The sequence below is a fragment of the Corythoichthys intestinalis genome, chromosome 14 (genome assembly GCF_030265065.1).
Source record: "Corythoichthys intestinalis isolate RoL2023-P3 chromosome 14, ASM3026506v1, whole genome shotgun sequence".
NCBI classification, from domain to species: Eukaryota; Metazoa; Chordata; class Actinopteri; order Syngnathiformes; family Syngnathidae; genus Corythoichthys; species Corythoichthys intestinalis.
In genome coordinates, this window is record NC_080408.1 from 12,976,746 (window position 1) to 12,992,686 (window position 15,941).

General features: G+C 40.3%; 1 protein-coding gene across 5 annotated transcripts in view; it reads left to right on the forward strand.

Moving 5' to 3' along the window:
- Window positions 1-15,941, forward strand: part of samd7 (sterile alpha motif domain containing 7) — a 104,340-nt gene that overhangs the window by 87,143 nt on the left and 1,256 nt on the right. For 3 of the 5 annotated variants that reach the window (XM_057857963.1, XM_057857962.1, XM_057857961.1), the window contains 7 exons: window positions 8,366-8,497; window positions 8,574-8,700; window positions 8,781-8,905; window positions 8,978-9,059; window positions 12,082-12,740; window positions 14,188-14,303; window positions 14,388-14,498. In XM_057857963.1, coding sequence (XP_057713946.1) covers window positions 8,395-8,497; window positions 8,574-8,700; window positions 8,781-8,905; window positions 8,978-9,059; window positions 12,082-12,740; window positions 14,188-14,303; window positions 14,388-14,498 — 1,323 coding nt within the window. In that variant the 5' untranslated portion in view covers window positions 8,366-8,394. The remainder of the gene's footprint in view (window positions 1-8,365; window positions 8,498-8,573; window positions 8,701-8,780; window positions 8,906-8,977; window positions 9,060-12,081; window positions 12,741-14,187; window positions 14,304-14,387; window positions 14,499-15,941) is intronic. The other 2 variants (XM_057857965.1, XM_057857964.1) reach the window with 1 other exon arrangement.

The window sequence follows — 15,941 nt, forward strand, 5'->3', positions numbered from 1 at the left end:
TTAATTTGAATGCTAATCATACAAAAAAAATATGAGCTATTAGTATAGTAATCTTATTTCTTTATTGATTGATTATTTTTGTTTCTTTTTTTGAAACAGTTAGTGACAATTCTTGCCATTAATTATTATTTATATAGTAGGGGTGTGAGAAAATATTGAAATGGAGCTATACACTCACTGGCCACTTTATTAGGTAAACCTGTCCAACTGCTCGTTAACACTTAATTTCTAATCAGTCAATCACATGTCGGCAACTCAGTGCATTTAGGCATGTAGACATGGTTTAAGACAATCTCCTGCAGTTCAAACCGAACATCAGTATGGGAAAGAAAGGTGATTTGAGTGACTTTGAACGTGGCATGGTTGGTGGTGCCTGAAGGGCTGGTCTGAGTATTTCAGAAACTGCTGATCTACTGGGATTTTCACGCATAAACATCTCTAGGGTTGACAGAGAATGGTCCGAAAAAGAAAAAATATCCAGTGAGCGGCAGTTCTGTGGGCGCAAATGCCTTGTTGATGCCAGAGGTCAGAGGAGAATGGCCAGACTGGTTCGAGCTGATAGAAAGGCAACAATGACTTAAATAACCACCCGTTACAACCAAGGTAGGCAGAAGAGCATCTCTGAACGCACAGTACGTCGAACTTTGAGGCAGATGGGTTATAGCAGCAGAAGCCCACACCGGGTGCCACTCCTTTCAGGTAAGAACAGGAAACTGTGGCTACAATTTGCACAAGCTCATCGAAATTGGACAATAGAAGATTGGAAAAACGTTGCCTGGTCTGATGAGTCTCGATTCCTGCAGCGACATTCGGATGGTAGGGTCAGAATTTGCCGTCAACAACATGAAACCATGGATCCATACGGTTCAGGCTGGTGGTGGTGGTGGTGTAATGGTGTGGGGAATATTTTCTTGGCACTCTTTGGGGCCCTTGGTACCAATTGAGCATCGCTGGAACGCCGCAGCCTACCTGAGTATTGTTGCTGACCATGTCCATCCCTTTATGACCACAATGTACCCAACTTCTGATGGCTACTTTAAGCAGGATAATGCGCCATGTCATAAAGCTGGAATCATCCCAGACTGGTTTCTTGAACATTACAGTGAGTTCACTGTACTCAAATGGCCTCCACAGTCACCAGATCTCAATCCAATAGAGCATCTTTGGGATGTGGTGGAACGGGAGATAAGCATCTTGGATGTGCAGCCGACAAATCTGCACCAACTGTGTGATGCCATCATGTCAATATGGACCAAACTCTCTGAGAAATGCTTCCAGCACCTTGTTGAATCTATGCCACGAAGAATTGAGGCAGTTCTGAAGGCAAAAGGGGGTCCAACCCGTTACTATCATGGTGTACCTATTAAAGTGGCCGGTGAGTGTATATCGGCGCACTTGGTAGCTCGAGTTGTACTGAGAGGGTCCGCGGGTTAATTCCCGGCTACAACTGCCCACCGTCGAAGTGCCCTTTTGCAAGGCACTGAACCCTAATTTGCCCCCGATGGGTTGGCAGCGCCTTGCAGGGCAGCAGCACCATTAGTATGAGAATGTGTGCTAATGTAAAGCGCTTTGGGCATTGTAACAATGTACAGGGGGGCAAATAAGTATTTGGTCAACCACTAATTGTGCAAGTTCTCCCACTTGAAAATATTAGAGAGGCCTGTAATTGTCAACATGGTTAAACCTCAACCATGAGAGCCAGAATGTGGAAAAAAAAAACAGAAAATCACATTGATTTTTAAATAATTTATTTTCAAATCATGGTGGAAAGTAAGTATTTGGTCAATACCAAAAGTTCATCTCAATACTTTGTTATGTAACCTTTGTTGGCAATAACAGAGGCCAAACGTTTTCTGTAACTCTTCACAAGCTTTTCACACACTGTTGCTGGTATTTTGGCCCATTCCTCCATGCAGATCTCCTCTAGAGCAGTGATGTTTTGGGGCTGTCGTTAGGCAACACGGACTTTCAACTCCCTCCACTGATTTTCTATGGGGTTGAGATCTGGAGACTGGCTAGGCCACTCCAGGACCTTGAAATGCTTCTTACGAAGCCACTCCTTTGTTGCCCTGGCTGTGTGTTTGGGATCAATGTCATGCGGAAAGACCCAGCCACGTCTCATCTTCAATGCCCTTGCTGATAGAAGGAGATTTTCACTCAAAATCTCTCGAAACATTGCTCCATTCATTCTTTCCTTTACACAGATCTGTCGTCCTGGTCGCTTTGCAGAAAAACAGCACCAAAGCATGATGTTTCCACCCCCTTGCTTCACAGTGGGTATGGTGTTCTTCAGATGCAATCCAGTATTCTTTCTCCTCCAAATACGAGAAAGTGTGTTTCTACCAAAAAGTTCTATTTTGGTTTCATCTGACCATAACACATTCTCCCAGTCCTCTTCTGGATCATCCAAATGCTGTCTAGCAAAACGAAGACAGGCCTGGACATGTACTTTCTTCAGCAGGGGGGCACGTCTGGCAGTGCAGGATTTGAGTCCCTGGCGGCGCATTGTGCCACTGATAGTAAGTAGCCTTTGTTACTGTGGTCCCAGTTCTCTGTAGGTCATTCACTAGGTCCCCCCGTGTGGTTCTGGGATTTTTGCTCACCGTTCATGTTATCATTATGACGCCACCGGGTGAGATCTTGCATGGAGCCCCAGATCGAGGGAGATTATCAGTGGTCTTGCATGTCTTCCATTTTCTAATAATTGCTCCCACAGTTGATTTCTTTACACCAAGCGTTTTACCTATAGCAGATTCAGTCTTCCCAGCCTGGTGCAGGTCTACAATTTTGTCTCTGGTGTCCTTCGACAGCTCTTTGGTCTTGGCCATAGTGGAGTTTGGAGTGTGACTGACTGAGGTTGCGGACAGGTGTCTTTTATACCGATAATGAGTTAAAACAGGTGCCATTAATACAGGTAACGAGTGGAGCCTCGTTAGAAGAAGTTCGACCTCTTTGACAGCCAGAAATCTTGCTTGTTTGTAGGTAACCAAATACTTATTTTCCACTCTAATTTGGAAATAAATTCTTTAAAAATCAAACAATGTGATTTTCAGTTTTTTTTTCCCCACATTCTGTCTCTCTTGGTTGAGGTTTACCCATGTTGACAATTACAGGCCTCTCTAATCTTTTCAAGTTGGAGAACTTGCACAATTGGTGGTTGACTAAATGCTTATTTGCCCCACTGTATGTGTAAATAAATTGTTACTTAGCTATCAAAAGCTCTATTTGTCTTGTTTCTCATGTTATTTTGTAGAAGGAAAACATTATTCAGATATTTGGGTTGTCACAAAAGCAAAAAATAGCTGTGTTAAAGTCAAAGTTATGTTTGAAATGTATGCTTTTACAAAAAGCTCAATTTCTCCGTTTTTTCATCAGAAATTTGAAAATTGCTCAAACTAAGCTATTTTCTAATGCTGATTTCTAAAAAATGGGAAAATATAAGAACTAATTATTTTTTTTCTTTCTTTTGGTGGGTTCCATGTTTATATAGCAATAGAACAAAATTTTCTGTGGGCCTTGCAAAATCAGTCAAAATCCAGTAAAATTGCCGGGAGTGAAGGGGGTTGCTCCAGTGAAAATGGCTGGGAGTGAATGAGTTAACAGTAACATTCAAACTATTTATATTATCTTTCAAACAAGACTGTTGTTAAAACAAGCATAATTAAATTCTCTGAATGTGTTAAACTTCCAATTTTCTTTTGTACGTACTCTTATTGATTTTTTTCCCTTTTTTGATGACACCGATGTGGAAGGATTAGCACAATTCAAATGTTTAACAGTCGAGATAATCCGATAAGACTTAAATAAGTGAAGTGTGTCTCCTCACAGCGTCTCACATGAAATGTGTGAACATGAAAATAAATTATTGATCATGGGATATAAATCCTGGAAGATGCCCTCACTCTCAAAAAAGGAGACACAGGAGTGTTATGGCGCCCACATAGCACCACATAAACCGATTGCACCCCCCCACCCCTCCATATTTATCCCTGAGGTGTTTTTAGGACATCCTGGGTGCTAATGGGGGCTAATAGGCTTAGCACTTGGGGTGTATTGTCCAGGATGCTTACAAGCAAGGTTTGCTGGGGGTAAAACGCTAAACGTGCGGATTACCTCCGACACATCCCGTTAAAGTGCTGTATAGCCACGACTTAGCTAAAAGGATCTGGTGGAAGTGTGGGGGGGTTGGAGAGGGTGGTGGTGGGAAGGTGGACATTGGATGGGAGGGGTGTCAGCAGATGTAGCTGCCAGACTGTTGTAGGACTATTGGGGGGATTACAAACCTCAGATAAGATGCTTTCATAGGGAACATAATACGCAAGGCTATGGGCAGAGGACTGTAAATATATTGGATATAATGTAGCCCTAAATGTGCAAAGGTAAACATAATAGGAAGTCAAGTGTTCACATTTGTGTTGGATTATTGGATTATGTCGTTAACAGTATTTCATAATGGGATTCCAGGATTAATTGTTAGTGTGGCCCATTTTGCTCAACAAACTTCCAATTCAAGAAAAAAAGGGGGAAAAGGGCTTTCTTTTGCAATATCTGATTTTTTTTTAAATTCCCTAGTCTGCTGTTGAAATATTAAACTTCAAAGGAGTGTCTTTTTAAACTTCTTCAACCTGTTGTACATTTAAAATATTCATAATGTTTTGAGGATTAAAATCATTTGTTATTGACTTTGTGTTCATAAGGCAGAACGTAAGAAAAGTCTTAAATTGAAAGTCATGTTCAAGTTCTGTGAAACAGTGAAAAAATGGAATGTTTCTGCTTGTTTTTGGATAGAAGGGACGCAGCGCAACCTGCTGGACAAATTCAGTAATATTTCAGAACCAGGATAGCTCTTTGATTAGTTTTTTATTTTTTATTTTTATTTTTTTACTTTATTCACAACATAAACCAGGGGTGAAAGTGGCTAGAATTTCATGCCGGAACTCCCCTACGCCACGGAGCCAGAAACGTTGTTTATTTATTTATTTATTTTCATTTTTTTGTGGGGTTCAAACCTCCTAAAACTACTGAAATGCAAAGACAACTGTTTTGGCACAGTCGTTTCAATAACACAAACAAAAACTGATTTTCGTTCAAAATTGTATTTTTTCAATGATTTGCAAAATAATACAAAAACAGCAATAACCCCAACCTCCATCTCCTAATTTTTATTTTCCCTCATTTCCTCACATACTAAATGCCAAATCTTAATTTCAACTTCTTAAGAACATAGGATGTATATTAAAATTGAAGTTAATGTAAACATTTACTTTTCTTTTTTTTTTAATTATAAAGATACAAGGAAAATACATTCAGAAAAATAAGTACAAAAGACTGCAGAGTGAGATGGAATATATTTTGAAGATCACGCAAACTTGACTTTTTTTAAATCATAAGCAAATGAATAAGTAGCCTAACATAAATGAACAAATATAAGTCCAAAGTGCACATTGACAGCTAAGATGTTCTGAATCTCCCAATCAGAGCAAATAAAACTAAATATGATAAATAAGCCTCTTCAACTCTTTCCTTGCTCTTAAATAATTTGATCCATTTTCTGTTGCATTGCCGTTTTATGTCGCATCAATTCAACAAACTTTTTTTTTTTTTTTGCTGTTCCAGAAAACAAGCAATGAACCAATCAGAGCTATCTCTGCTAATCACATGTCAGTATGTCAGCCAATTGAACAGATAAATGAGTCCAAGCGTTTTGCTTTGCCGCGTGCATTCGCATATTGACGTGACTCATCATCGTCAGACTCAGATAACTGCAGCAGCTGGGGAAACCTCCATGCCGTCCGTGGAATGAAATAAAAAATAAATATTGGTGGAAACTGATTACGCTACACAAGCACTTTATTATGCTTGTTCTTAACACTTTTGTATGTAAATCTGATGTTGGTAGATTGTTTTCTTTTTGGAGATTAAATACATGTGTGGCAGTTCAGGATATATATTTTTTTTACATAGCGTATTGACAGTTGCCGTCATATTTTTGGAATCAAAGCACCCTGTACCGGAACAGCGTTCTGGCCCTCAATCTCATACCGGAACTGCGTTCCTGACCGTTCTGGCCTACTTTAATCCCGGACATAAACAAATGCATGTTGAACGATTCGCATACAGTTAACAAAATTACAAAAAATAATAATAACAAAATATCTAAAAGGGTCGAGAGTGTTTTTTTTTTTTTTTTTTTTAACGCAGCCTGTATTGTTTGCAAAGTCTCTTGGTACTTATAACCTTGGTGTTCTCAAAGAAACTTAAATCGTCCTAATATAAAGAAAAGATTTTTCTAAAAACATGAAAATTTGATCTTTGATTTACATATTTTACCAAATGAATGTGGAATTTTGCCAAAATTAAGATAAGATAACATATTTTATCTATTTCTTGTTCTTGTTCTACACTTTTTTTCTGGAGAGTATTTATTTAACCTTTTATTCAACTTTATAAGAGATGTTTCTGAGTCTAGGAAATTCAGGCACTTCTTTTTTATCGGCCTTATTCAATAAACATGCTTTAGGCATATCAATGAAGTTCAGTGTTTGCTTAATTTAATTTTTTAGGCCAATTTTTACACTTTTACTGCAAATGAATATCGGCTCCAAAAATCGGTTATCGGCCCCTGTCACTACTAATATTTGGTATCGGTCCTGAAAAACTCAAATCCGTCGCTCTCTAATTATATTATTTATGTTTATATTGTTTTATAGGTGTGTGTATATACACTGTTGGCCAAAAGTATTGGCACCCCTGCAATTCTGTCAGATAATGCTCAATTTCTACCAGAAAATAATTGCAATTTATCTTTTATTATTATTTAGCATCATTTATTTTGCTTGCAGTGAAAAAACACAAAAGAGAATGACAAAGAAATTAAATCATTATAATTTTACACAAAACTTCAAAAATGGGCCGGACAAAAGTATTGGCACACTCAGCCTAATACTTGGAAGCACAAAGTTTAGACGAAATAAGTTTGAACAACCGCTTACGGTATCCATCAATGAGTTTCTTACAATACTCTGCTGGAATTATAGACCATTCTTCTTTAGCCAACTGCTCCAGGTCTCTGAGATTTGAAGGGTGCCTTCTCCAAACTGCCATTTTCAGATCTCTCCACAGGTGTTCTATGGGATTCAGGTCTGGACTCATTGCTGGCCACTTTAGAAGTCTCCAGTGCTTTTTTCTCAAAACATTTTCTAGTGCTTTTTGAAGTGTGTTTTGGGTCATTGTCCTGCTGGAAGACCCATGGCCTCTGAGGGGGACCCAGCTTTCTCAAGTTGGGCCCTACATTATGCTGCAAAATTTGTTGGTAGTCTTCAGACTTCATAATGCCATGCACACAGTCAAGCAGTCCAGTGCCAGAGTTAGCAAAGCAACCCCAAAACATCAGGGAACCTCCGCCATGTTTGACTGTGGGGACCATGTTCTTTTCTTTGAAGGCCTCGATTTTTTTTCCTGCGAACTCTTTGTTGATGCCTTTTTCCCAAAAAGCTCTCCTTTTGTCTCATTTGACCAGAGAACATTCTTCCAAAACGTTTTTGGCTTTCTCAGGTAAGTATTGGCAAATTCCAACCTGGTTATTTATGTCTCTGGGTGAGAAGTGGGGTCTTCCTGGGTATCCTACCATAGAGTACATTTTCATTCAGACGCCGACGGATGGTACAGGTGGACACTGTTGTACCCTCGGACTACAGGACAGCTTGAACTTGTTTGGATGTTAGTCGAGGTTCTTTATCCACCATCACCTTTTATTTTTTTTTACGTTCTCTTTTGTGTTTTTTCATTGCAAACAAAATAAATGAAGATATTAATATCAAAGCATTTGTCATTGCAATCATTTTCTGGGAGAAATTGAGCATTATCTGACAGAATTGCAGGGGTGCCAATACTTTTGGCCAGCAGTGTAAGTCAAAATAAATAAAAATAACATTCTCATACTTTCATACAATTAATAAATATTTGACTTTTTTAAGAGTTGATGTAAAATTAGTGGAATGAAAAAATTATAACTGTTTCTGAATAAAATATAATAGAAATACTAATGATTACGTTTTTTCTATTTTTCCCCCAAGTTGTTTTATGTATGAATGAATGCAAACATATGGTTTTATTTCTGACCAGCGCTTCAGCCAGCAGTCATGTTTTGCATAATTTTCAACGTCTCACTGCTGCCTCTCAGTGGTTTGTATCAAAAACTGCAGTACAGTATTTACATTTAAACCCCAACTAAGATTTCATTTTCATATAAAGGTACATTGTCTGAATACTGTATAAACTAAGTACAGTATATCCACCATAATGGGCTTTGGCACACTTTGTTCCAAATTTTCCATCCTCTTTTTTTCTTTTCTGTTTTGTCTAGCATCCCCGTGGTGGCCAGAGGCACTTATAATGACCCCCAGGGAACAGCTGAGGAAGATGACGGCGCTGGGAGAGCAGGGCGCTTTGGACGAGAAGCACTGGTACCGCCTCGTCAACGGAATGTCGGCAAACGGTAAGAACTGAAGGAATAAAGTGCATCTGATTTTATTTGGCATCCCGGTGACCTAATGTATATCTTGTGTGTGTAGCAGAGTTAAGGCAGAGACAGGAGATGATCATGAGGAACCAGATGGCCATGGCGCCACAGATTCTCGCACAGGGCCAGCAGAGGTTACAGGGAGTGCCAACACCATTTGAACCGCGATTCATGGAAAGGTTTGGGAATATGTCCCTAATATTTTGATGACATTACCTGCCTACAAAAGTATTAAAAGTGATCCTGGCGTCTCTCTAAGGGAGTTGGTCCCTCCAACTGAGATGGTAGCTCCTGACGGCAGGCAGATGCACATGGGACCTCACTTGGGCCCCCCTCTGGCGCCACATGCTGGTGTCCTTCCAGGAAGGAGCTTTCCAGGAGCAGGTAAAAACACTTTCAATTTCAATCCAGTTCGTTGTGTCATTCTTAAAACTTAAGAGTGTTTCTTCTCCTCAGCTGGCTATGGTTTCCTAGCCTCAGAGCCCATGGAAACAGTTGCCCGACGACAAGAACTAATTCACAAGCAAAACATGGCGAGGTACGTTCATGGTCAGCCAATTAGAAACAGATTGAGATCGGAGGGTCCTTGATTCAGAAATTGAGTTATTTGAGATCTGGGTCACTGCGGTAGTACTAGTAGTTGAATTTGAATAAAACTTAAAATTGAGAATTGCCAGTTGAGGTGGCTTGGGCATCTTTAACGACTCCTAGGTGACGTGTCTCGTGCACTGAAGGAATTTGACCATTTAGCTAGATTGCCGGAATCATGCCAGCCAAACCGCAGGAACCGCAGTAGCACAATTCCAACAACCCCGGATGGCAGAACCCCGGCCAAAAGGCCAAACTCCGCGCGTTCACCTTAGTCTTAACCAGGGGTGAAAGTAGTTAGAATTTCTTGTCGGAACTCCCCGACGTGAAGGTCCCTACAGAGACAGAAATGTTTGTTTGTTTTGTTGTTGTTGTTTTTTTGGGGGGGGCAGAGTGAAATGCAAAGAAAACTGTTTTGGTCAGTTATTTCTATAACACATACAAAAACTGACTTTCATTCAAAATTGTATTCTTTCAATGATTTGCAAAATAAAACACAAACAGCTATAACCCCAACCTCCATCTCCTAATTTTTATTTTCCCTCATTTCCTCATATACTAAATGCCAAATCTCAAATTTTAACTACTTAAGAACATAGGATGTATATTAAAATTGAAGATAATGTAAACATTTACTTTTTGTGTTTTTTAATAATAAAGATATCAGTAACATACATTCAGAAAAAATAAATATTACAACTTATATTATGCAGAGTGAAATGGAATATATTTTGAAGATCGTGCCAACATTGACTTTTTAAATCATAAGGAAATGAATAAGTAGTCTAACATAAATGAACAAATATAAGTCCAAAGTGCACATTGACAACTAAAATGTTCTGTACCTCCCCATCAGAGCAAATAAAACTAAATATGATAAATAAGCCACCTTAACTCTTTCCTTGCTCTTAAAGATTTGATCAATTTTCTGTTGCATTGCCTTTTTTTTGCTGTTTCAGAAAACATGCACATTTGAACCAATCAGAGCTAACTATCTCTGGTGATCACATGTCAGTATGTCAGCCAATTGAACGGATAAATGAGTCCAGGTGTTTTGCTTTGCTGCGTGCATTCGCACATTGACGTGACTTGTCACCGTCAGACTCCGATAACTGCAGCAGCTGGGGAAACCTCCATGCCGTCCATGGAATAAAATAAATAATAAATATCGGTGGAAACGGATTACCCTACACAAGCACTTTATTATGCTCGTTGTTAATACTTGTGTATGTAAATCGGATGTTGGTAGATTGTTTTCTTCTCGGAGCTGAAATGCATGTGTGACAGCTTAGCATTTATTTATTTATTTATTTTTACATAGTGTTTTGACAGTTGCCGTCATATTTTTGGAATCAAAGCACCGTATACCGGAACAGCGTTCCGGCCCTGAATCTTATACCGGAACTGCGTTCCTGACCGTTCCCGCCCACTTTCACCCCTTGTACTGACTCCATTTTAAAAGCTGGAAAAAGGCTTAGAAACACAAGTTGACAATTCATTGCAAGTTGGCAGCAATCATACAGCACAGAGCGACCCAGGTGAGGAGGCAAAATGGATCCAGGGTCACCATATCAAAAGTCAACAAAAGATCCCGAGAAAAATGACAACGGTTAGTTAAACATTCAGTCTTTTAAAGACTCTGGTGAGGCGGGCTGTGGTCCAGAAAAGGGTGTGTTTGGGCGCTGTTCAGGATTATTGTCTGTTGTGGATTGGACAGGAGGATTCGGGCGTTACAATTGTCAGAGCAACGAGAGTTAAGGACAGTGTTGTTAATAACGGCGTTACTAACGGCGTTATTTTTTTCAGTAGTGAGTAATCTAATTAATTACTTTTCTCATCTTGGCAACGCCGTTACCGTTACTGAGACGGGAAAGGCGTGCGTTACTTTGCGTTACTAAGTTGGTTGAATAAAAAAAGTCAGAGAGACGGACTCACGGAGACGAGAGAGCACAACAAGAGTGAGGAAAACGCCGTTGCAAACGCGATGCTAGGTGGCTCCAATAATACCTGACTGTAGCCTACAAACTACGCCCACATGATACGGTAGATATCACATATTACAGAACTAGATGCAAATGATAGACACGTCTGCATTGGCAACATGTTTTAAGGACTACATGCGTTAGTAAACAGCGGCCATCTTAAAGCAGTAGACCTCTCAGGAAGGCTCTGTTGTAGAGAGCCTTCCTAGCGAACCTACTTTTTTATTGTATTTTTTAAAAAATCTAAAATGGTCCTAAATCGGCAAAATCTTGACTTAAATCTATCTTTAAATGATGAAACAATTTTAAAACTTACACATGTTGAAAGTAGACAGAAGGGAACTAATGCAATAGCGGGAGCAATTTTAACAACTTTAACGGTTGATTCACAACTTTAAATGACTTCCACACACATAGCAAAGGTTACTATCGAGTTATCGCAATACTCTTGTGTCTAGTTAAGTGGAGGGTAAAGAATTGGGCTAAGGCCAATTGTCCCAAAAACCCTTTAAACTTCACATTGTGTGACCTTTTTTTTTTTCCTTTGAAAAAAAAAAATAAAACCTGAAAATTATCACTAGTTACTTTGCCAAGTAACTAATTACTCTTAAATTCAGGTAACTGAGTTACTAACGCAATTACTTTTTGGGAGAAGTAATTTGTAACTGTAATTGATTACTTTTTTAAAGTAAAATTAACAACACTGGTTAAGGATTTTGCCATCCTCAGCGCCAAGTGAGTGCTGAGTATTTTTCTCGGTCGCAGGTTCCTCCGTATCAGATTTTCCTTTGTTTTGGACTGTCCAGAAGAGCTGATTGCAGGATTTGGTGGTGCAGACGTGGGCTTGTAGATGTCTTGCCAATCACCTGCTTGTCAGCGTCAATCTTGCTCAGTCAGCTGTATGACGCGCGCGTTGGGCTTCCATGGTCAGAAGGCGTCCTGTAACTGTATAGATCTTACCAAAAGGTACCTTCTTTTTCTTGTGTTCAGAATGGAGATGAATGCCATCCTGCATCAGAAAGAACTGGAGAACGCCCAACAAAAGGGTCTAATGGCCATGGAGAACCCTATGTCCTACCCTTCCAACCCCTTGGCCTTCAGAGGTCGCCAACGCATGCCCGATGGCCACGACGTCTTCGTCCACCGCCCCACATTGGACGACCTCCACTCCAACAGCATCCTCATGTCGGCAAGCCCCTACCCCCCCATCGGCACACTGCACAGAGAGCGAGGCCGGCGGGTGGGCAGGCGTCCCGCGGCCCACAAGAGCGCAGACCATCCCGCCGGCCACGTCAAGTGCTTGGCAGAGGACAAAAGTGTGGAGAGGAGTCCAGGAGGTGCGTCCGGCGGGGAGGAGAAGGAGTTGGAAGTGAAGTCAGACGTAGGGGAGGAGAGCGCAACCGGCAAGATGCATAACCCGGTAAAAGCTGATTCTGAAGCAATTGGGGGAGGAAGGAAGAGCTACAAGGAGGGCGAGACGGGCCTCCATAAAAGTGGCGCTCCGGACCAATGCGCAGACACCAGCAACAGTGGAAGCAATGACAAGGACGTTCCTAGCCAGTGCGCCCCCTTCCAAGAGAAGTTCATGTACCCCTCAGGAGGCATGCCTTACATGTTCCCCGTTGCTGGGAATGGTTTCCTACCACCTGGTGAGTTTGAAAACAATTCTTGCTCTATTTTGGAAGAAGCATCTAAAAAACTTGGTTACAGTACAGATATATAATATACTTAATTTTCGGACTATAAGGCGCACCTGACTATAAGCCTCCACTCACCAAATTTGACAGGAAAACTGCAATTTTTCACAGATAAGCCGTACTGGAATACAAGCCGCTGCTGTTCTCACTGTATCATGGGATATTTACATCAAAAGATATTAACCGGTAACACTTTATTTGACAGCAGCAACATAAGACTGTCATAAGGCCAAATGAACCACCAAGAAGCTTCGAACCAATTGACTGCAAAGCTTCATTGATTCAAGAAGCTTTATTTGGCCACCACTGCTCCCTTGGGGTAGACAGTCAACCTCTGCTGCCACCTGCTGTCAACACTGTTGTCGTCCAACATGCCTCCTAGCATGCAATGCAGCGCTACAGATGTGAACTACAATCAAAATTCGTGTTCTGTGCTAATTATTTCTTCAGTTACTGTTCTAGTTGTTTCATTAATTGCTAGTTATGGTGTTTGGTAATACTTCATTTGACAGTAGCGCCATAAGACCATCATAACTATGACATGACACTGCCATCAGCATGAGTAAATGCTTAAAACAGATGTCATTTTGTGTCATCCGGCAAATTATCTCACTTTTGAATGGATGTAAAAGATCCAAGCCGGAAATAAATGGATATAGTGACATAATTTGTCAGATGACACTAAATGACAACCGTCATAAGCATTCATTAATGCCCGCGATAGTGTAATTTCATAATTATGACGGTCTTACGGCGGTCTTATGACGACGCTGTCAAATAAAGTGTTACACCTTAACCCAAATAAATCAACAAATAAGCCACACTGGACTATAAGCCGCAAGATTCAAAATGAGGGAAAAAAACTGCGGCTTATAATAATAATAATAATAATAATGATAATAATAATAATTATATATTTTATTTATAGCCCGAAAATTGTGGTAAGCTCAAAATGATAAATTTCTGCACATTATACTTTATTTTCGTCATTAATTTGTATTACTTTACCTGGCAATCATAGTTCAAGCTCATTTTATACGTACTTCGTGTCTACAAATGAGGATTTTGTTACAATTTTATATCAATATTGTGGCCTTGACTTACATTTCCCCCCAGGAATTTTATATCGTTAGCCTAACAGCATATTTGCCTAAGTCATATTTTTGCCAAATTGAGATTAATGCATAAATACCAAAAACTCTAACCACTGCTGCATCATCCTGCCTTACTGCTTAGCATTTGTCATAAAAATATCAATCTATTTGCAAAAAAAATTATATTCTCAAAATGTTAGAATATATGTTAAGTTATAGGCCTATGTTTTAAATATGCTAATAAGCTAACCATTTTTGGTGCCATAATTTTGTGAGTCTTGTGACTAAAATTGTGAATTCTGCAGGTCCGCCAAATCTCTTCCTAAACAGTGATGAGGTGTCAGAGGACATTAGGAAGTGGAGTGTCAACGATGTTTACAACTTTATCAATAACATCCCAACATGTTCAGAGTATGCTCAGGTGGGTGTTTCACTTTGAATTGTTAACTTTTTGCTTCAATATTGTCATTTTTACAATTAAAAACCACTACATTTCACCATGCAGACGTTCAAAGACCACATGATTGATGGCGAGACGCTGCCCCTACTTTCAGAAGAACATTTGCTGGACACACTGGGACTGAAGCTGGGGCCTGCTCTGAAGATTCGCTCACAGGTAAATGTTGTATAATCCTATGTAGTTGCTGTAGACATATTTATTTCCCATATACATTGGGGCAAATACGTAAGCATTTAGTCAACCTCTGTGCAAGTTCTTCCACTTGAAAATATTAGAGAAGCCTGTAATTGTCAACATGGGTAAACAGAATGTGGAAAAAAATACAGAAAATCACATTGTTTGATTTTTAAAGAATTTATTTGCAAATCATGGTGGAAAATAAGTATTTGGTCAATACCAAAAGTTCATCTCAATACTTTGTAATGTACCCTTTGTTGGCAATAACGGAGGCCAAACGTTTTCTGTAACTTCACAAGCTTTTCACACACCGTTGGTGGTATTTTGGCCCATTCTTCCATGCAGATCTCCTCTAGAGCAGTGATGTTTTGGGGCTGTCGTTGGGCAACACGGACGTTCAACTCCCTCCACAGATTTTCTATGGGGTTGAGATGTGGAGACTGGCTAGGCCACTCCAGGACCTTGAAATGCTTCTTACGAAGCCACTCCTTTGTTGCCCTGGCTGTGTGTTTGGGATCATTGTCATGCTGAAAGACCCAGCCGCGTCTCATCTTCAATGCCCTTGCTGATGGAAGGAGATTTTCACTCAAATCTCTCGATACATGGCCCCATTCATTCTTTCCTATACACAGATCAGTCGTCCTGGTCCCTTTGCAGAAAAACAGCCCCAAAGCATAATGTTTGCACCCCCATGCTTCAAAGTGGGTATGGTGTTCTTCGGATGAAAGTCAGTATTCTTTCTCCTCCAAACACGAAAACCAGTGTTTCTACCAAAATGTTCTATTTTGGTTTCATCTGACCATAACACATTCTCCCAGTCCTCTTCCGGATCATCCAAATGCTCTCTAGGGAACCACAGACAGGCCTGGGCGTGTACTTTCTTCAGCAGGGGGACACGTCTGGCAGTGCAGGATTTGAGTCCCTGGCGGCGCATTGTGTTACTAATAGTAACCTTTGTTAATGTGGTCCCAGCTCTCTTTAGGTCATTCACTAGGTCCCCCCGTGTGGTTCTGGGATTTTTGCTCACCGTTCTTGTTATCATTTTGACGCCACGGGTTGAGATCTTGCATGGAGCCCCAGATCGAGGGAGATTATCAGTGGTCTTGTATGTCTTCCATTTTCTAATAATTGCTCCCACAGTTGATTTCTTTACACCAAGCGTTTTACCTATAGCAGATTCAGTCTTCCCAGCCTGGTGCAGGTCTACAATTTTGTCTCTGGTGTCCTTCGACAGCTCTTTGATCTTGCCCATTGTGGAGTTGGGAGTGTGACTGACTGAGCTTGTGGACAGGTGTCTTTTATACCGATAACAAGTTAAAACAGGTGCCATTAATACAGGTAACGGGTGGAGCCTCGTTAGACACCGTTAGAAGAAGTTTGACCTCTTTGACAGCCAGAAATCTTGCTTGTTTGTAGGTGACC